General features: G+C 43.5%; 1 protein-coding gene across 1 annotated transcript in view; it reads right to left on the reverse strand.

The window, feature by feature from the left end:
* The window catches only part of MAP3K15 (mitogen-activated protein kinase kinase kinase 15), a 123,483-nt gene that overhangs the window by 60,344 nt on the left and 42,915 nt on the right, over positions 1-20,224 (reverse strand). Inside the window, exons 5-6 of the mRNA XM_049643553.1 lie at positions 18,310-18,478; positions 16,192-16,298 (exon numbers count right to left, since the gene is read on the reverse strand). Coding sequence (XP_049499510.1) covers positions 16,192-16,298; positions 18,310-18,478 — 276 coding nt within the window. The remainder of the gene's footprint in view (positions 1-16,191; positions 16,299-18,309; positions 18,479-20,224) is intronic.

A 20,224-nucleotide genomic window follows, 5' to 3' on the forward strand; every position in this document is an offset into this window, starting at 1 on the left:
AAAAAAGAACAAAAATAAAAAATCAAATATTTGCAAAAAATGAAAAGCAAGGCGATTTTCAGCTTAAAAGCCACTTTAGGACAGGTGCTAAATAGCTAATCTCTTTAGTGGTTAATGATCAGTTTTCAGATATGCTTATCATTTTCAGATCCCAAAGTATCCACGAACAAGTCTACAGATAAAATCTCCTGTGTTTAATCAGTCTGGCAACATATGTTTCTGACGATAAGGTCATTTCACAAATTAAGAAAAAGATATGAACTAAGACAGTGGGGTCGCAACGTTGGCTTGCACATTAGAATCACCTGGGAAACTTCAAAAACCTTGGTGTTCAGGTTGCACTTGAGACCAGTTACATCAGTCTCTGGAGATGGGATCCAGGCATTAGTGTGTCTTACCCTGGATGTTCTGTAGGTCTGCATCACTGCTAAGTCCCAGTGACCGCTTCTAAGCCCTTGTCTTATCTGACCTACCAGCCGCATTTGATAGCTGAGTACTCCTTCCTCTTTGGATTACCTTCTTCATTCGGCTTGCAGGTCACCATACTCTCATTTTCCTTCTACTTGAGTCTAATTTTCTAGTTCCTATTCATCTCCCTAGTCTTTTAACACTGGAGAGTCCTTAAGCACAACCCTTGGATGTTTCTTATCTGTAACTACACTAGATCCCTTGGTATATCATCTACTGTCCTGCTTTTCCAAACATCTATATCTTGATGACTCCCAAATTACTATCTCCAGCCCAGAACTCTCCCCTGAACTCCATATCCAACTATCTTCCTAGCATCTCACTTGCATGTCTAATACCTCAAACTTGATGTGTCCAAAACTTAACTGCTGATTGTCCCATCAAAGCTATTCTTCTCCATCTTATTTAAGAATGGCCAGTCCGTTCCTCCTGTTTTTCATGCCAAAAACTTTGGAGTCATGCTTCATATCGCTAGTATCTTTCATTCGATCAAATCATTGTTAGCTTTTATTTTAAGCCACATCCAAAAATGGGCTACACCTCATGACCACCACTGCTACTACCCTGACCCAAATAACCATCATTTCCTGCTTTCACCCTCACCCTCTACAATCTATTCTCAACATGGGAGTCAGAGTGATCCTGCTAAACACTGAGTCACGTCATGTCACCCCACTACTCAAAACCGTCCACGCAAATGCCAATCATATATCTGACAAGGGGTTAATATCAAAAATATATAAAGAGTTCATACAACTCAAGAGCAAAAAAAGTCTGATTAAAAAATGGGCAGAGGACCTGAAGAAACATTTTTCCAAAGAAGGCATCAAGACGGCCAATGGTAAAGACAGCAGGCAGACACAGGAAAAGATGTTTGATACCACTCATCATCAGGAAAATGCAATTCAAAACCACAACAATCACCTCGCACCTGTCGGAATGGCTAAGATATATTAAAAAAAAAAAAAAAAGAAAGAAGTGTTGGTGAGGATATGGATAAAAGGGAACCCTCATGCACTGTGGGTGGGATGCAAATTGATGCAGGTGCTGTGGAAAACAGTATGGAGACTCTTGAAAAAATTAAAAATGGAACTACCATATGATCCAGCAATTCCATTTTTGGGTATTTATCTAAAGGAAACAAAAACACTAACTCTAAAGGATATCTGCACTCCCATGTTCACTGCATTTACAATAGCAAAGACCTAGAAGCAACCTAAGTGTCCAACAGATAACCAGAATGTGATGTACATACACAGTGGAATATTATTCAGTCATAAAAAGGAATCTTGCCATTTGCAACCGCATGCATGGACCCTGAGGGCATTGTGCTGAATGAAACAAGTCAGAGAAAGACAAATACTGTATGATCTCACCTATACGCAGAGTCTGAAAAAAGCAACCAAACCAACCTCAACCAAGCTCACAGATACAGAAGACAGACAGACTGGTTGCTGCCAAAGGTGGGGGGTGGGATGTGGGTGAAATGGGTGAAGGGGGTCAAAAGGTATAAACTTTCAGTTACAAAATACATGCGTCTTGGGGATGTAATACATAGCATGGTGACTGCAGCCAATACTGTATTGTATATTTGAAAGTTTCTGGGGCTCCTGGGTGGCTCAGTTGGTTAAGTGTCCGATTTCAGCTCAGGTCATGATCTCACCACTCGGGAGTTTAAGCCCCACTATCATAGGGTAGTTTCCCACTCTGAGCTGTCAGCACAGAGCCTGGAGCCTGCTTCAGATTCTGTGTCTCCCTCGCTCTTTACCCCTCCCCTGCTCGTGCTCTGTCTCTCAGAAATAAATGTTAAAAAAAAATTTTTTTAACAAAAGAAATTTTAAAAAAGTTCCTAAGAGAGATCTTAAAGGTTTTCCTCACAAGAAAAATATTCACAATTATGTGTGGTGATGGATGTTAGTAAGACTTCCTGTGGTGATCATTACACAAAATGTACATACATCAAATCATGATGTTATACACCTGAAACTAATACGTTATATATCAATTATATCTCAAAACCAAAAACAACAAAACACCCTTCCAGAGGCTCCCATCGCAGAGCCATTGCCAATTTTCTTTCAGTGGCCTACAAGATTCTGTAAGACCTGGCTCCCGGTTGTTTCACAGAGTAGGGGTCCTCTGTCCCAGCTGCACAAGCATCCCTGCCGTTGCACGTGCTGATCCCTCTGGCTGGAATGTTCTTCCCCAATATATTTGCATGGTATGTTCCCTCATCTCTCATTTTTTTCCATGTCACTCTCTAGTAAGTCAAGTCTTCTCTGAGCACTCAGCTCATAATTGTAACCTGCCCCACCAACCTCCCTACCACCCTAACCTGTTTTAATAATTTTACTTAGTTTGTATGGTGTCTCCCCATTAAGAATGTAAGCTCCAAGAGGAAGGGATTTTTCTGTCTGGTTTGTTTACTGCTATGCCCCAAGGCTTAGAACTCAATCTAGCACATAAGTAGGTGCTCAATAAGTATAAGTATCTGTTAAGTTGTCTGTTAAATGGATGACAAACTGAGCAAGACTAAATGTAGTGACATGAAAAGATCTCCATCCATTGACTGTTAAGTGAACAAAGAAAATTACAGGGGCGCCTGGGTGGCTTGGTCAGTTAAGCGTCTGAATTTGGCTCAGGTCACGATCTCACGGTTCAGGAGTTTGAGCCCTGCACTGGGCTCTCTGCTGTCAGTGCAGATCCTGCTTTGGATCCTCTGTTCTCATCTCTCTCTGCCCCTCCCCCCTCTTTAAAAAGAAACATTTTTTTTTAATTACAGAGCATCTCCTATATTGTAAAAACCCTGCAGTATGACATATTGAATTGAATGTAAATTCACAGAACTGAAAGGATATACACCAAACTGATGAGACAGATTACTTCTGGAACATGAGTGGGACTAGAGATTAGAATCACAAGGGACAGTTTCTTTAAACGTTTTTTTCCCCAGGTTCTTCCCAAAATATATAAGTGTATTTCTTATTTATGCAATAAAACACACAGTAAAAACAGAACATTGGACTGGGAATCCTATACAGCTAGATTCTGGTTATTTTTATACCATTTACTACCCATGTGAATTTTGAGCCAAGTTGCTTACCCTTTCTGGGCCTCAGTTCTTCATGTGCAAAGTATGTTCGACTTTGCTTACTTCACCAGGCAACGGGGAACTACAGGTCTGCCAGAGCTTTCATTGGTCACTAAGCATCCTGCCTGCCTGTCTTTTCTGTACTGTGTGTCTGTAAGAGAAAGCTCATAGGGTAGGAGACAGACTTCCAAAAAATCTTTTTTTCTACACAAACACTCAGAATTAACAAGCAAAATGTCTCACTTAGACCAGTGTCCTTTCTAGGACAAACTCTGTCTCAGGCTGCCCACCAAAAACCTCTGAAGACACTCCTGCTTCCAATTAGGAGTAGAAGACCGTGAAAGGACTTCCACTCTCACAGTAACAATAAAAACCTAGACAATATATAAACTACTGAAGAGGAGGAAGAACTTCCTTGATTAATTCCACAGGAAAACAATGCTTTCAGAGCTGAGCAAAGAGCCATGACAGCATCCTCACTGGGGTGCCTGCTCTAGGTACTGACAAATCGAAGAGGGAGCCTTTGATAGAGAAACTGCACAGGGACAAAGAGAAAATGAGCAAAGTTGTGCACAACAGCATGGGCTGATGGGAAAGAACGGAATCTGGAAGGGTCCCCAGGCGAAAACTAATCGCTGAGTGTAAGAACTCCCTTGCAGCACACTTGCCCACTAAATTTTTCCAAGAAAGCTGTGATGAAGGGGAGGCTCAAAGTAAAAAAGAGATCACACGCATTATCATAGCACTCAGATGTGGGTCACTGTGAAAACTGAATCCAAAAATTACACAAACAGCAACTCAAAATCTTCCATGCTCAAATACTGACAAGATCAGAAAGGTAGCAGACAGACAAGAGGTGGGAGGTCAGGCTAACTGCAAGTAAACTGATTAGAATTGAGTCCAGTCCCAACCCAGCTACTCTCTAGGAGAAATATGAAAAAAATCAGTCATATATGTTAATTGCCAGACCTAAGACAGGGCTCAGATAATCAAGGTAATAAACAAAACAAACTGAAATTATACTTCAGTCTCCACTGTTTTGTTTTTTCCCCACTGTTCTTTTAGATAAAATGTCTAAAATAAAACTGAGATGTGCACAGAAGAAAATGTGACCCACGATCAAGATAAAACATAATCAATAGAACCAGACCCAGAAATTGACAGTAACTTTAAAACTATTATAAACATGGGCACCTGGGTGGCTCAGTTGGTTAAGTGTCCAACTCTTGATTTCGGCACAGTTCACGATTTCACGATTCAGGAGATTGAGCCCCACATTGGGCTCTGCGCTGGCAGTGCGGAGGCTGCTTGGGATTCTCCCTTTCCCTCCCTCTTTGCCCCTCCCCACTCACACTCTCTCTCAAAATAAACTTAAAAAAACTATTACAAAATGTTTAAATATATATATGTATACATAAAGCATGTATCTGTGAAGAAATAAGATATTTTGTGAGAGAAATGGAAACTCTCAAAAAAAAAAATGAATAGAAGTCCTAAAACTAAAAAGTTAAAAAAAAAAAACAACAACACTGAATGAACACAGCATCAGATCTGGACACGGATAAGATCGGGTGTGTTCAGGGTGGTACGGCCATAGACCAGATTTGGGCCCTCTGAAACACAGGATCAGTGACCTGGAATATGGGCCAAATGCCATTATCCAAACGGGGCTGGATGGGTATGGGAGGAGAGTTGACAAGGACAAGGGCAAAAGGAAACTTTGTGGGATAAAACGCTGTGTCTGTTGATCGTGGTAATAGTTATATGAGACTATTTGTTTGGCTAAAGTCATCAAACTGTGCACTTTAAATGGGTGCATTTTACTGTACGGAAGTTCTACCTTATACCTTAATAAAGCTGGCTCTAAAAATACATAGAACCCATCAATGTCTCTGAAAGGTAAGTGTCCTGCTGGGCCAATCAGTGGTCTGTTTGCCTTCAGATACACCCCTCTTTCACCTGCTCTGCTCTGCATCACAGGGGAGCGGGCTCCTCCAGGATGCTTCTGGGCTTCCTGGTCAGCTGATTACCAGCAATGAGCAGCCAGTGGAAGACGATGGTGGACAAGTATCTGGAGGAGCGGAAGAATGAAGTAGCCATAATACTTTCTCCCCTTTTTTGTCTGTGTTTCCTGTGGTGGCTCTAGAAACAACTGCATCTCTTCTATAGATCTAGCTCCCAAAAGGCTGGCGTGTAATGGTTTCAAGTGATCCTGGCTCCTAGATTCTGGTCACATCACCTCTTTCCTGTATCCATCCAGCCAAAGGAGGGATGGTAGCAGCTTCCTGTACATGTTCATTTCTGAGTGGCCTCAGTTCCCTGTTTGGCTTCTCAGCTCTTCCATCACCTGTGTAACCAATTCCATGTATTACATTTCCTCTACTTTAAATACTTAGAGATTTGTTTCCTGATTGGATCTTGACAGATATACACCTGCCACAAGGAAGCAGGTGCCTTTGTCTGGCCAGATGCCTCGTATTTACATACGGAGAAGGGAACAGTTACAGGCAACCTGTGTTTGAGTGTGAACAATGCCCAGAACCAAAGAAATGCATGAACCAGAATGGTTGTTTTCTTACATCAGGGCAGAACCACTATTAAATCATCCTATCCTTGCCTCCATCATCACCACCTTTTCCAGTCCCCTGGGACCACCAAGCAACATCTATAAAGGTTGGGCTTGGGGTGCCTGGGTGACTCCGTTGGGTAAGTGTCTGTCTCTTGATTTCGGCTCAGGTCATGATCTCATGGTTCGTGAGTTTGAGCCCTGCGTCGGGCTCTGCACTGTCAGCACGGAGCCTGCTTGGGATTCTCTCTCTCTGCCCATTCCCTGCTTTCACACATGCATAGTCTCTCTCAAAATAAACATTTGTTTTAAGTTTATTTATTTTGAGGCACAGAGACAGTGTGAGTGGGGTAGGGGCAGAGAGACAGGGAGACAGAGAATCCCAAGCAGGCTCCATGCTGTCAGTGCAGAGCCCGGTGTGGGGCTCAAACCCACGAAACCACGAGATCGTGTCCTGAGCTGAAACCAAAAGTTGGACGCTTAAATGACTGAGCCACCCAGGTGCCCCTCAAAAGAAACATTTTTAAGAAAAACATTTTTACAGTGGACTGGCAGGCCATAATTTCGAATAAGGCACTTCGAAGGCTGGCTCTCCCATTTTCACAAAGGCAACAGGAGGTGAAGAATATTCTTGCTGCACTCTTGGTTCTTCTGACAGACTCTCAGGGATCTCCACATGGATGGATCCAGTTAAACTCTTCTTGTTTACAAGCTGCAGTGGTAACTAGGATGTGTTCACTAAAACCCATTTATTATTATGGGTCTGGCCCTCAGCCAGACCACATTTCCCCACTTCTCTTGCAATTAGGTTGGCCCATGAGACTGAACTTCGGCCAATGACATATGCTAACAAGTAACAAACATCACTTCCTGACCAGGCTCATACAAAACTCCCTGGTACAGTCAAAAGTGGAAACCACCCTGATGTCCATCAACTGATAAATGAATAGATGAAACGGGGTCTATCAGTACAATGGAGTATTTTTCAGCCACAGGAAGTAATTTAGTACTGATATATGCTACAACATGAATGAACCTTGACAAAATTATGCTAAGTGAAAGAAGTCACCCAGAAAAGATCACGTATTATAGGATTCCATTTATATGAAGTGTCCAGAATAGGCAAATGCAGAGAGACAAAAAGAGATGAGTGGTTTTCTCGGGCTAGCAGCTGAGGTGGGGGAACACGGAGTGACTGCTAATGGACTGCCAAAATATAACAGTGGTTGTTTAGGGCTGGGAAGGGGAGCTAGGGGGTGGAAGGGGGATGGTGGCTGGTAATGGGTTCAGGATTTGGGGGGGACAAATGATGAAAATATTCTAAAACTGATTACTGTGACGGTTGCACAACTTTGTGAATATACTAAAAATCAATGGCTTGTACTCTTTAAATGGGTGAACTATAGAGAATGCAAATTATATCTCAATAAAGCTGTTACAACACACACACCCCACACAAAACATCCTTGGCAATTCAGCATGGTCTCTCTTATCATCTGGTGAAAGGAGAGCAGAGGATCGAAGAGAGGGCAGAGCACCAAGATGGAAGGAGACTGAATTTTCAATCACCTGGAGAAGAGATTGCCCAACCAGGATACATCCACACTGGAATGATTCGTAAGTGAAAACAAACATTCATCATGTTAAGACTGAAATTGATATGCTACTTGTTATAGCAGTTACCCTAACCCTGACCAATACACAAGCCACCACCACTAAGAAGGCACAGGTTTCCTTGGTGATAAAGACCAATTCCCCTCTGAGTCTATATCAAATCCCATTTGAACAGACACCTTGGATCCCGCACCAGGAAAACTTCCATCACTGCTGACCGTGACCTGGCCTATGCAGTCCTTCACTTTTCTGGGATTCCCTGCTTTGGACCATGCCCTACTTTAAGGGTGGCATTGCCAGTAATTCTGCTTTATATTTTTCTGTGTACACTGAACACATATGACTTAGATATGTTTATTTTCACACATATAAAGTTCAACAGGTTTGCCTACTACTACACCAAGCCCTTAACTGTAGCACCCAGTTATCACCATATGGATCTTCTCCAACTGTAGGCCACAGGTGATCACTGAGTCATTCATTCATTCACCCACTCAACAAATACTTACTGAGTACTTACTCTGTGGGTGGCACAATGTTATTAGGCACAGGGGAGGCAATGGCCTAGTATACTGTGGCTCCTGCCCCCCTCAGATTTAGCCTAGTGGGAGGGAGAATAAATATTAACAAGTAAACACAGAAATGTGCGTGCTATGAAGGAAGAGAGCAGGTGCTATGAGAATGACTAACAGCAGGGACATTGTTTTTAGCTATGGTACTCTTTGCAACACCAATCATTTAGAAAGGGACATTTAACTAGACCCTGAAGGATCATCAGATTCAGTGAGGCAAGCAATGAGCATTCCAGACAGAGGAAGCACCCATGAGGAGAACAGCCTGCCTCTCTTAAGAAATGAAGGCAGGTGAGGGTGGTGACAGGGCAGTGAACCAGGAACGGGACAGGAGGCAAGACAGGACCCAGGTCACATGGGACCATTTCCCTAACTCTTAGGCGAAGTTTCTCCATTAAGGACTCCTACTCACAAGAACTCAGAAGCTATGAACTAACTTTCACATTTTACTCCAAATGGCTTTCTAGATTTTAGCTCTTAAGAAGCCTTCCTGAAATACCATCATGGAAGATAATAGAACACTGGTGGTTGGGATTCTGTCAGGAAATAGAAGGGCAATTCACATTCACTCAGCATCTTCTATGTGCCAGGCACTGTGTGCTAAGTTTTTAAAGATATTCTTATTTAAGGGGTGCCTGGGTGGCTCAGTCAGTTGAGCGTTCAACTCTTGATTTCGGCTCAGGTCGTGATCCTAGAGTCATGGGATCCAGCCCTGTGTTGGGCTCCACACTGAGCATGGAGCCTGCTTGGGATGCTCTCTCTCTGTCTCCCTCTGCCTCTTTCCCTCTCTCTCTTAAAAAAAAAAAATTCTAACTTAATTCTTAAAACCATCTCATTTCACATATGAGTGAAACCATATGGTATTTGTCTTTCTCTGACTTATTTCACTTGGCATTATACTCTCTACATCCATCCATGTCATTGCAAATGACAAGACTTCATTCTTTGTTGTGGCTGAATAATATTCCGTTGTACATATATACTACATTTGTTTACCCATTCATCTATCGATGGACACTTAGGCTGCTTCCGTAATTCAGCTAATGAGCAAAGAAAAAAAATGGAGAGATGACCAACTAAGAAACAGACTCTTAACTATAGGGAGCAAACTGATGGTTACCAGAGGGGAGGAGTGGAGGGATGGGCAAAACAGGTGATGGGGATTAAGGAGTGCACTTGTGATGAGGACAGGGTGATGCATGGAAGTGTCCAATCACTGTATTGTACACCTGAAACTAATATTACACTCTATGGTAACTGGAATTGAAATTTTAAAAATCCCATCTTATTAATTTCCATTATCCTCATTTTTTCCACAGCAGTGCATTTCACAGTTTCATGGGTTGTAAACAGCAGAGTGGTTTTGAAATATTTCTCAAACTGCGTATGTGTGTGTGTGTGTGTGTGTGTGTGTGTGTGTGTAATGTATCACATGTGTGAGTATATTTTCCATCACTTGTTAACTTTACACACCCCTCATGAGCGGTCTCCTTCTTTAGTACAAAGGCCTCCCCTGACACAGAAGTCATTAATTGGGGCGGGGGGTGAGAGGGGGACAAAAGGGAGGAAACCAAAGCAGGAACTGGACAGAAAAGGAAGATACCTTAGGCCCAAGAAGACCAGGGGGAGGACTGATGGAGGTGGTTTAAGTTCTCTGAATAAATGCTTTTCAAAAGGAAAACGTGTAGGGGGACCCGGTGGCTCAGTCAGTTAAGCACCCGACTTCAGCTCAGGTCATCATCTCACGGTTCGTGAGTTCAAGCCCTGCATCAGACTCAGGTCATGATCTTGTGGGTTTGTGAATTCCAACCCCCCACTGGGCTCTCTGCTATCAGCACAGAGCCCACTTAGGATCCTCTGTCCCCCCGCCCACCTTCCCCCACTCTCACATACTCTGCCTATCTGTCAAAAATCAACACACACACACACACACACACACACACACACACACACACACACACACACAAAGGAAAACATGTATTATTGGCAAGGCCACTACTCAGAACATAAGGAGATAGTACATTTCTCAGAAAAAAAATTGCAACTGGTCTTTTGGTATAAAAAGTATGTATTAGGAAAATGGCTTCAATACTCAACTACCACCTAATGCTCTCATCACAGATGACAAAGGAGAACATATAAAAGGATGGCTCTACAGTTCAAGAGGCCCAAGGATTCTTTTGGCTATCCCTCAGGCAAACGAAAAAGAAGAGGAAGCTTTCTGGGCAGAGATTCATGGATTATGCCATGACATCATTAAACTAGTGTTCCCAGGGGTGCCTGGGTGGCTCAGTGGGTTAAGTGACCTGACTTTGGCTCAGGTCATGATCTCACAGTTTGTGGGTTCAAGCCCTGCATCGGGGCTCTGAGCCTGGAGCCTGCTTCAGATTCTGTGTCTCCCTCTCTCTCTGCCCCTCCCCTAGTCATGCTCTCTTGGTGTCTCTCAAAATTAAACAAACATTAAAAAAAAAAAATCTAGTGTATCCAGAGCACTTTGCTAAAACTGGGGAGTTGTGGTCCCAGATCTCTTACTGATCAGCTGTTATATTCTGGGCCCTGGCCTTTCTTTCTTCCTCCTCTCTAAAATAAAGAGTTTGGACCAGATGACTCCTGTCAGTTCACAAGATTCATGCTTCTCTTCACTTCCAGGAAAATGATTACCACAAAGATACCCTTACCACAAAGATACCCTTATTTTGCAACATGCTTTTAGGTCATCATTTTCCTACTCTTGACAAACACCTACTAAAGAATGGCTACATAGGGGCACGTCAGTCGTTTAAGCATCTGACTCTTGATTTTGGCTCAGGTCATGATCTCACGGTTCATGAGTTCAAGCCCTGCATCAGGCACAGCCTGCTTGGGATCCTCTCTCCCCTTCTCTTTCTGCCCCTCTCCTGCTCACACGGTCTCTCTCTCTCTCTCAAATAAACTTTAAAGAATGGCTATATAAATACATAAATTATTTCTGGCAAGATCAAACGGTATACATAAACAGAAGACACAAAGAAAAGGATGCTGGCGATTACGGCAGAGACAAGGAACCCACGCTGCCCTCCTGGGGACACATGTCCCTCCACCCAAGCAATAACAAAGCTGGAGTCCAGGGGCTAAAGATGAGGTGACTGCTGTAGGTTCTGGAACAAGCTTGTGGCCTCTCTGGCACAGGCTGGATTTCGTAACATCTGTTTACTATCGCCCCTGCACACATTTCCAGGCCCCACAGCGTACCTGCCTCTATCGCTCCCCTTAACTTATTTATTTATTTATTTATAGAATGATACATCAGATATTCTAATATTTATATTAGAATATCTTATTTATAGAATGATACATCAGATATTCTAATATTTATATTAGAATATCTTATTTATAGAATGATACATCAGATATTCTAATAAATGCATCAAGCATCTGGCTTCCCTTCCACTAGCTGAGGAATCCAAGGAGTTAAATTTTGTTGGAGTTAGCAGTCTTGACCCAAAGGTGCAGAAAGGAGAATATGAGAACACTCCTATTTTGTGACAGTTTTGTTGTTCTTAACCTAGTACTTTGATTCCGTTATTCTTCTTCCAGACCATCTTTCTGCCTGCTGCTTGGAAACCTGGTCAGGTTCTTCTGGCTGCATTAACATATCCAATAAAGTCCTGTCTGTAAAAACAACAGCAAATAAAAATTTCCCATGAAGGATTGCAGGCCACTGAGTGGCAAGCAGTTTAACTGCTCAAAGGAAACTTGAGGCAGCTTTGAATGAGCTTCTGAACAGCTCAAGTGCAAGGGATCAGGAAGAGCTAGCTGGGTCAAGCCAGCTTTCCTAGTAACAGGGACGCCTTGCCATCTGAGGGTCAAATGTGGTTCATTACCGCCAAACTTTAGTAACTAATTCATGGCTGTGATTTGCTCCACTTCCTGAGTTAAAGGTCAACTGTAATGCAGGAATATTATTTGTCTATCACTATATTCCCCTTTATAGACACAGGGTAACGCCATAAAGTTTCTCAAAACTGTACATAGTACCAAATTCTACTGTGCATATGCTGACAGCTGGCCAAGTTCCACCCAAAGCAAAAATGTCAAATTCAGGGTCAGACTGCATATACACAGGAAACAAATACCGCAATATTACAGAAAATCCCTAGTCGGTTGGAAAAAAGGAGGTTCTTGGCTTTGAGGACCTTGCCTGGCCTATCACAAAGAGCCACCAGCTAAGGTGACTAGAAAGAAAAAAGCCATCACCGGCGAGCAAGGTGGGTCAGTGGTGTGCAGTCCCAGTCACTCTGCTTCCAAACTGGAAACACATTCATTCACCCTGTGATCACTTCATCCTGCCACACCCATTTCTCTTAGGTACTGGTTTTACATTTCAAAACTCATTTTTCTCTATTAGTGCTCTCAATGGATGGCAATCAGAATATTTTGTTCTGTTTGACAGCAGTTACCTCTACTCCATCTGAGAGAAGACATGGTGGTGAGTGACTTAAATGGCCCTCTGCGTTTTTATTTAACAAACCATTTTTTCATAGCACTTACAGTGTGCCAGACATTCTTCCAGAAACTTCATCAGTGCCAGCTCATTTAATCCTTACAAATCAAGGGTTAATCAAGTATAATTAAATATGAATGAAAGTGGCACACACTACTTTGACGTAACAGAGTTATAAGACTTTTCTTTTTTTTCTGGGCTTAATGAAGATGCCCTTCCCAATACTCCCTGCCTTGGGATGCTGAGTTTAAAGACCAGTGGGGAGGGGCTCCTGGGTGGCTCGGTAGGTTAAATGTCCAATTCTTGATCTCACAGTTTGTGAGATCGGGCTCTGTGCTGACAGCACGGAGCCTGGTCAGGATTGTCTCTCTCCCTTGCTCTTTCTCTGTCCCTCCCTCCCCCCATCAAAATAAATCAATAAACTTAAAAAAAAAAAAAAGAGTAGTGGGGAGAGAGGAGGCACATTTTTCACAGAGATCATGAAATCTTCCCTCCAAAAGGAATAAAAATCCTATCACTGTTTGCCATTATCTACTCCAGCAGGACATACACGTGTGCTATATATCCAGCAGAAATGTGCCATTAATGTACAAAAACCATGCACAAGAATATTCATAGCAGCACTGTTCTTAGCACCCCAAAGTAAAAACAACCTAAAGGTTTATCAGCAATAAAACAGATAAATCAATTGTGGTATACCCACACAACAGATTATTCTCCAGCAACAAGAATCAACGAACTAAGAATACATCCAACAGCACGGATGAATCTCACAAACATGTTGCCAAGTGAAGGAAACAGACACAACGGAAATACACACTGTGTCATTCCATTTATATGAAGTTCAAGGACAGGAAAAATTGATCTAGGCTGACAGATGTTACAACAGCGGTTGCATACGAAGGGGTGGGAACTGCCTGCAAAGGAGCACAAAGGAACTTTCTGAGGGGATGGAAATGTTTTATATTTTGATAAGGGTGTTGTGTACAGTCTACGTCCATTTATCAAAATTCATCCAACTGTACACTTAAGATCTATGCGTTTCACTGCATGTACATTTTACTTCAACATAAGAGAGAGACGTGATGTCACGTGGGTTCTAAGACTCCTGAAGCCATGGGCTTCTGAACACATCTGCTGTCCTGCAGATGCTGCCGGGGCAAACCCACAATGTGGAGCCTAATCCAGCTGCTGAAACCAAGCCAAGACTGAGAAACTGGACACAGGAGTCCTCTAACCCAGGTCACCTCCTATACTCACTTTATTCATTCCCCGTGGAAGATGTTGGCCATGGAAGGTTGATGAGGAGGTGCCAAAACTCTTTGGCTCTCAGGCTGAGTCTGAACACCCTCCCAGAGTCTTCTGCTTTATAATTCAATATGACCAATTTCTGGCCCCGGCAGAAGGCAGGTCCCGCAGTAAGTATATCTGGGCACGGCTCTCACCATATTCACCTAATGCTGCTCTCCTTCCTGTATCTTACCCACGGAAGAAGGGAGACAGCAGGATTAAGACATTTAGGCATCTAGGATTTTGGAGGGTTGAAATGGCAAACTTATAATTCATCCTCCAAACCCACAGTAGCCAAGTTTGAATGAGCACATGGTCGACCAGGTAGAGACTACATTTCCCAACTGCCCTTACGGCTAGATGGACTCATGTGACTATGCCCTCACCAGTGGAATGTGAGTAGAAGTGTCATGTGCAAATTCTACTTGCTTTTAAAGGAGGCTGTCCTGAGTCTCCACTGTTTCCCCCTTTGCATAGGCTGGGAAAACAGGGTAGCAGCGACCTGTCTTCAACTAGAAGAAGACAACACTTTTGCAGATTTAAGAGCTACAAAATGGTCTGAAACCAGGTCCCTAAACATTTCCTGGAGCGTGCTATGCCACTAGTCTGGCCCACTCACCACTGGACTACCATGTGAAAGAGAAATTTTGATCTTACTTCAATCATTTTATTTGAGGTGTCTTTGTTACAGCATCTGAACTAATACCCCCCAGCACACAAGCTTTTGAGGCTCATGGTCTCCAGGCAGGAGTTTCCAAGTCTCACAGACTATCTAGCTCAGTAATTTATATTCCGAAGTTCAGATCATACTAGTAAATGAAGACAGCACCTACTTTTCCTATCATACAACGTCATCCTGTTGCTTCAACTAGTCCCTCACCATCTACAAGATACTATCAACTCCTTATTCAGGTGTACAAGGTCCTTTGAAGACACAGTCCCACCCTCCACACTTAGCCTCATGGCATGTGCTTGCTTCCCGTGTGTCCCATGTTATAGTCACCCTGGATGCTCCCTGAGGGCACCCTGCACATGAAGAACACTAAGCTCCAATTTCTGTTCTGGCCAAGCAGAACGGCCTTTTCACCATCCCCATCCCACACTCTCTCCTGCCCGCAAGGTTATTCCTACTATGAATTCCAAACCCAGCCCAAAAGACCCCAGGGAAGCTTCTTTTTTTCAACGTTTATTTATTTTTGGGACAGAGAGAGACAGAGCATGAACGGGGGAGGGACAGAGAGAGAGGGAGACACAGAATCGGAAACAGGCTCCAGGCTCTGACCCATCAGCCCAGAGCCCGACGCGGGGCTTGAACTCACGGACCGTGAGATCGTGACCTGGCTGAAGTCGGACGCTTAACCGACTGCGCCACCCAGGCGCCCCATGGGAAGCTTCTTAAAAACCTCCAAGCAGAGGGGCGCCTGGTGGCTCAGTCGGTTAAGCATCCAACTCTTGACTTCAGGTCAGGTCATGATCTCATGGTCATAAGATCAAACTTCGTGCTGGGCTCCACGCTGGGCATGAAGCCTACTGGACAAATTCTCTGTCTCTCTCCCTGCCCCCCACTCTGCCCCACCCAACCCCCTGCTGCCTCGCTTGTGCTCTCTCTCCCAAAGAAACAGAAAAACCTCTAAGGAGAATAACTTCCTCCCTCTGGTATGCTTCCACAGCATTTTGGGCAAACCTTCATTAAGGCATTTATTACTCTGAGCTCTTAGGGCTTTATTTACATGTCTGGCCTCACAGCTGGAACATATGCTCCAAAGACCAAATCCCCGAAGACCAAGACCATATGCCTTGCCCATTTTCATAACCTTGGCATTTAGCAAATGATCTGGCTCAGACTCAGTGAGAGGTGAATGAAAGAAGGACTGGGGGCGCCTAGGTGGCTCAGTTAAGCGTCTGACTCTTGGTACAGCTCAGGTCATGATCTCACGGCTCGTGGGTTTGAGCCCTGCATCAGGCTCTGTGCTGACAGCACGGAGCCTGCTTAGGATTCTCTCTCTCTCCCCGCCCCCTCTCAAAGATAAACCAACATAAAAAAAAAAAAAAAAGAACGGAAGAGGAGGCAGATTTCAAAATTCTATACGTACATTATTACACTTACCTGTTCAGTGCAAATGCATAATGGAATTTAATATTATGCTGATCGGCCAAGTCACACGTAGGCAGCATTTTTAGTGTTTCTACTAGCTTCACCATAGCATCATAGTCCTGTTGGCAAGAGGTCCCACGGTGAGAAGGAGACGAAACACACAGCTCTTCACAGATTTTTCTGAACAGTTATAAACATGACTGCCTCAGCATTTAGATACAAGCTTTTCCCTACACACAGCATTTAGTGAAGCTACTTACAGCCCGTAAGAGAACAGAAATAACATTGTTTTTAAACCCAAAATGGATGAGAGAGAAGACAGACAAAAAATCCCTGCTACCAGAGGCCACAAAAAGATCAAGGGAAAGAAGTGTAAAGGCAACAAAAGCAAGCAAATGAGTCCAGCAGCCCGAAAATAGCTACCACGCTTTGAGGGCAGGCGAGTTAACACTAAGAGCACAGCTGTGGGTGAAGATGAGCGAGATAAAAACATACACAAAATCTTACGGTCACTTGCTGTGTTAAGAGAGGAAACATGCCAGGTCCTTCCTATTTTGCCAGAACTAAGTGAATTCATCTAAACCAGGGTTTCTCAACCTTGGCACCATCGACATTTTGGGGCTGGATCATTCTTTGCTGTGGGGGCTGTCCTGTGCATTCTGGGATGTTATGCAGCACCCGTGGCCTCGACCCATAAGATGTCAGTAGCACCTCCCCCTAGCCTCCAAGTTGTGAAAGCCAAACATGTCTCCAGACACTGTCACATGTCCCCTCGTTGAAAACCATAGCTCTAAACTGCATAATTACCCAGGGAAAAATTGCTACTGTGTTTGTCTCAGCTGGGTCCTCTCTGAGCAATGCCATCTGCTACCCTTCCAGCCAGGCTTTGAATCCCGGTTACTGGCCAACTTGCTGACAGTCAGCCACAGTTAGCTGAAGAGGACTTCCCACTGAAATCCCATGCCTGTCGTGTGCCTCTGCACCTTGAGGCCACTGCTCGAGAGAAGGAGACAGTGTATCCCTCTTGGGGTAAGCTTCTGGCTTACCTTTGAGCCTGAGAGTCCTACCCACGGAAGGTTATAAAAAGATGTGTGACGGCGAGGACAGAAGGAAGCCAGCAGCTCAGATGGAAGAAAGATTCAAAAAGGTCATTCCCATTCTCTTGTCCCCTAGGCCATGATCTAATCATTGTCAAAATTCCTAACAGCATCTGCTGTTAAAGTCAATTAGATGCGCCTGTTTGTCGCCAGGCAGGTGTGCCTTAGTGGTTGACCCTTCTTCCTTTGGGTCGTCAAGGGATGCCTCGCTCGTTTAGATTTAAAGACCTGTGGTCCACAACCTCCAATATGGCTTTGTAGAGTTCTGCAGGGAAGGCCCACTATCGTGTGTTCCCCCAAAGGGAAGGAAGTCAAGACATCCTTACAAATGGCTCAAAAGCATTTAACTTGGAGGGAGGAAACCATTTCTTTCATGGTACCGCATCCCATAAACTCTTTCTCAAGGACTCTCCACAAGTCTCTGATGCTTGTTTTAGAATTAAGTGTCTGCATTCCCTGGGTCCTGGATGTGCCTCTGCTACTCCTGCTCTGTCACTAATGGGTGGTGGGAAACAAAGAAAGAAGCAACAAAGGCCTAAAGAGGCATAGTGGAGGAGTTAAGAGCAAGGACAATGGAGCCAGCTGCCTCAGTATAAATCGTGACTTTGCCAACTGCCGTGTGACCCTTGGACTTAACTTCTCTCTGCCTCATATTTCCTCATTGGTAAAATGGAGATAATCAGACTATACATCCCGTAAACTTGTGAAGAGAATCAAATTAATGAGTATTTGCCAAGAGCTCGAAACAGTGCCTAGCATAAAGTGCATCTAAACTGTGAAATTCTAAGTTCCTTTTATTAAGCAGTACTGTGTAGGAGATTCTGCTGGAGTGGCCATCTGATCCCACAAAACCTCCAATGTTACGACCACAACAGATATGCTAGGTGACCTATGACCTAGCCATATACCTACTTAGTCTATAAAATAGATACCTAACCATACACCTGGTGTAAGAGTACTTCATATGAGGAATTAATTCCTTATGCCAAAGAAGAACCCCCTATGTGCTAGCCTCCATTAAAGGTACTCATACCTGGATGTCTCGGTAGGATAGCAGTAAATTAATGATGATGTCTGGGGTCAGAACCTCGGTGTTGTCCATGCGGAGCTTGATCCGAGCCAGCTCCTTCGCCAGTTCATCACCCTGGTATTTCTCTCGGGCTCTCCGGATGTCGTTTAACAAGGCTTCTTTGTAATAAGCACTGGAGAGGGAAATACGAAAACCCCCAGTCGCGTCTACATGCATCTGGGACTCCGCTTCCTTCAGCAGCTCAAACTAGGTTCTCGTAGCCACGACTCAGGTTAACACACGGGGGCCTCTCCCAGACCTAAGCCTCCCTGCACCAGCAGAGAGAGGAGACCTGTCCTACTTGCTAGTCCCGTTCTGTAGCAACTAACCACTTGACATCAACATAGAAATTCAGTTCATTATGACCTTGAAAATATTTTCAAAGTTGACCCCCAGCTGTATTTGGATGACGCATAGGACTTGCTACTGAGCCCTCCCCCGAGATTTTCAAACACAAAGAGAGCAAGAGGTTACCTTACTTGAATCATTATTTCCCCCACTATTAACGCATTATCACAGAGCCAAATATAACCCCAAAACCATGCAACACGGTACATTGAGAATGTCATTCAAATCAATCTATCGGGTACCGCCCACCTACTAATCCCAAAGCTTTTTCCGGTTGGCCAAGAGCCGGAAACTGGATGTGCCCACGAGCAATCCAAGAAGCTGTGCCTGGAAGCTTATGAACAACCTCTGCCCTTCACTCCCCTGGTCATTTTCAACTGCCAGAATGCTCTTCTGATGTAAAACTAATCTTCCTTCACGGTGGGATCTAGTCAATAATAGAGATGTATGAAAACATCTAAAGCACTTCAAATCCACACTGGAATCCCTTACCACAGCCTCTCAAAGAACCAATGCTAGTACCTGGGACTTGGTTTAGAACCTTTAAAAATGATCCAATTTGATGTACAGAAGGCCAACTTACAATGGCCATAGATTTAAATAGGTTGCCTACTTTCCAAGCAATGTTTTCATGGAGACTGGGCAATGCCAAGCAGTAATATACTCTCATCCCATTAGGTAGCTGAGAGGATTTCACCACAGAGAAAAACTAGGCCATTCATTAAAGAAAGGAGCAGGCTCAATTTAACAGTCTTGAGAGAAAGAGATACAATACATAAGAATAAGAATATTACTTATTTTTATTATAAAACTATGTCAAATAAATGTGAATAGAGTACACAGCCTAGTCCAATGCTTATAACAGGACCTCGATTAACATTTCAAGAATAAAGTGATGCCCCAGAGAAAATTAGTGCATTGTTTTTTTCTCTCTTATTTGTCTATTGCTTATCATCCTAATGAGCAAATTAGCAGATTCTACCAGTGTTTAAAATTCTGTCATTAATCTAATGAGTCATTAAGTTGGGTGACAGCCACTGTCCATTTGGTGGACCATAAAGGCATCAATGATATTAAAGTGTTATTAGTTTAGCCTTACAAATACAAAGTTATACTTGAGTTTAGTCTTGTTTTCAAGGCTAATTCTGAAAAATAGTCTCAATAAACTAAGAAACCTCAGAAAAGCCATACCTTGTAAGTAAATAAACAAAACACTGAACTGAGTATGGCTTGGGGACACCATCTATGTAATTCACATGCAGCCATTTCTGCCCGTGGTAATGAGGGAAGATGCTGCTAATCGATGTGAACCTGGCAATGGCTTCAAACCGCTTCTCAGCACAAGGCCAAGGCAGCCGTCACCAATCCATCGGAGTTGACACCTGAGCTAAAGACGTATCTGCCACCCCTCTTGTACAGGTTTTATACCAGAAGCACCATTTACCCTCTCACCAACCAACCAAGGGGTGGAAGTGACCAACAGGTATTTCAAGTCCCCTGAAATGATACTAATCAAGAGGCATTTTCCTAC

Source organism: Panthera uncia, chromosome X (genome assembly GCF_023721935.1).
Source record: "Panthera uncia isolate 11264 chromosome X, Puncia_PCG_1.0, whole genome shotgun sequence".
In the NCBI taxonomy this organism is placed as follows: Eukaryota; Metazoa; Chordata; class Mammalia; order Carnivora; family Felidae; genus Panthera; species Panthera uncia.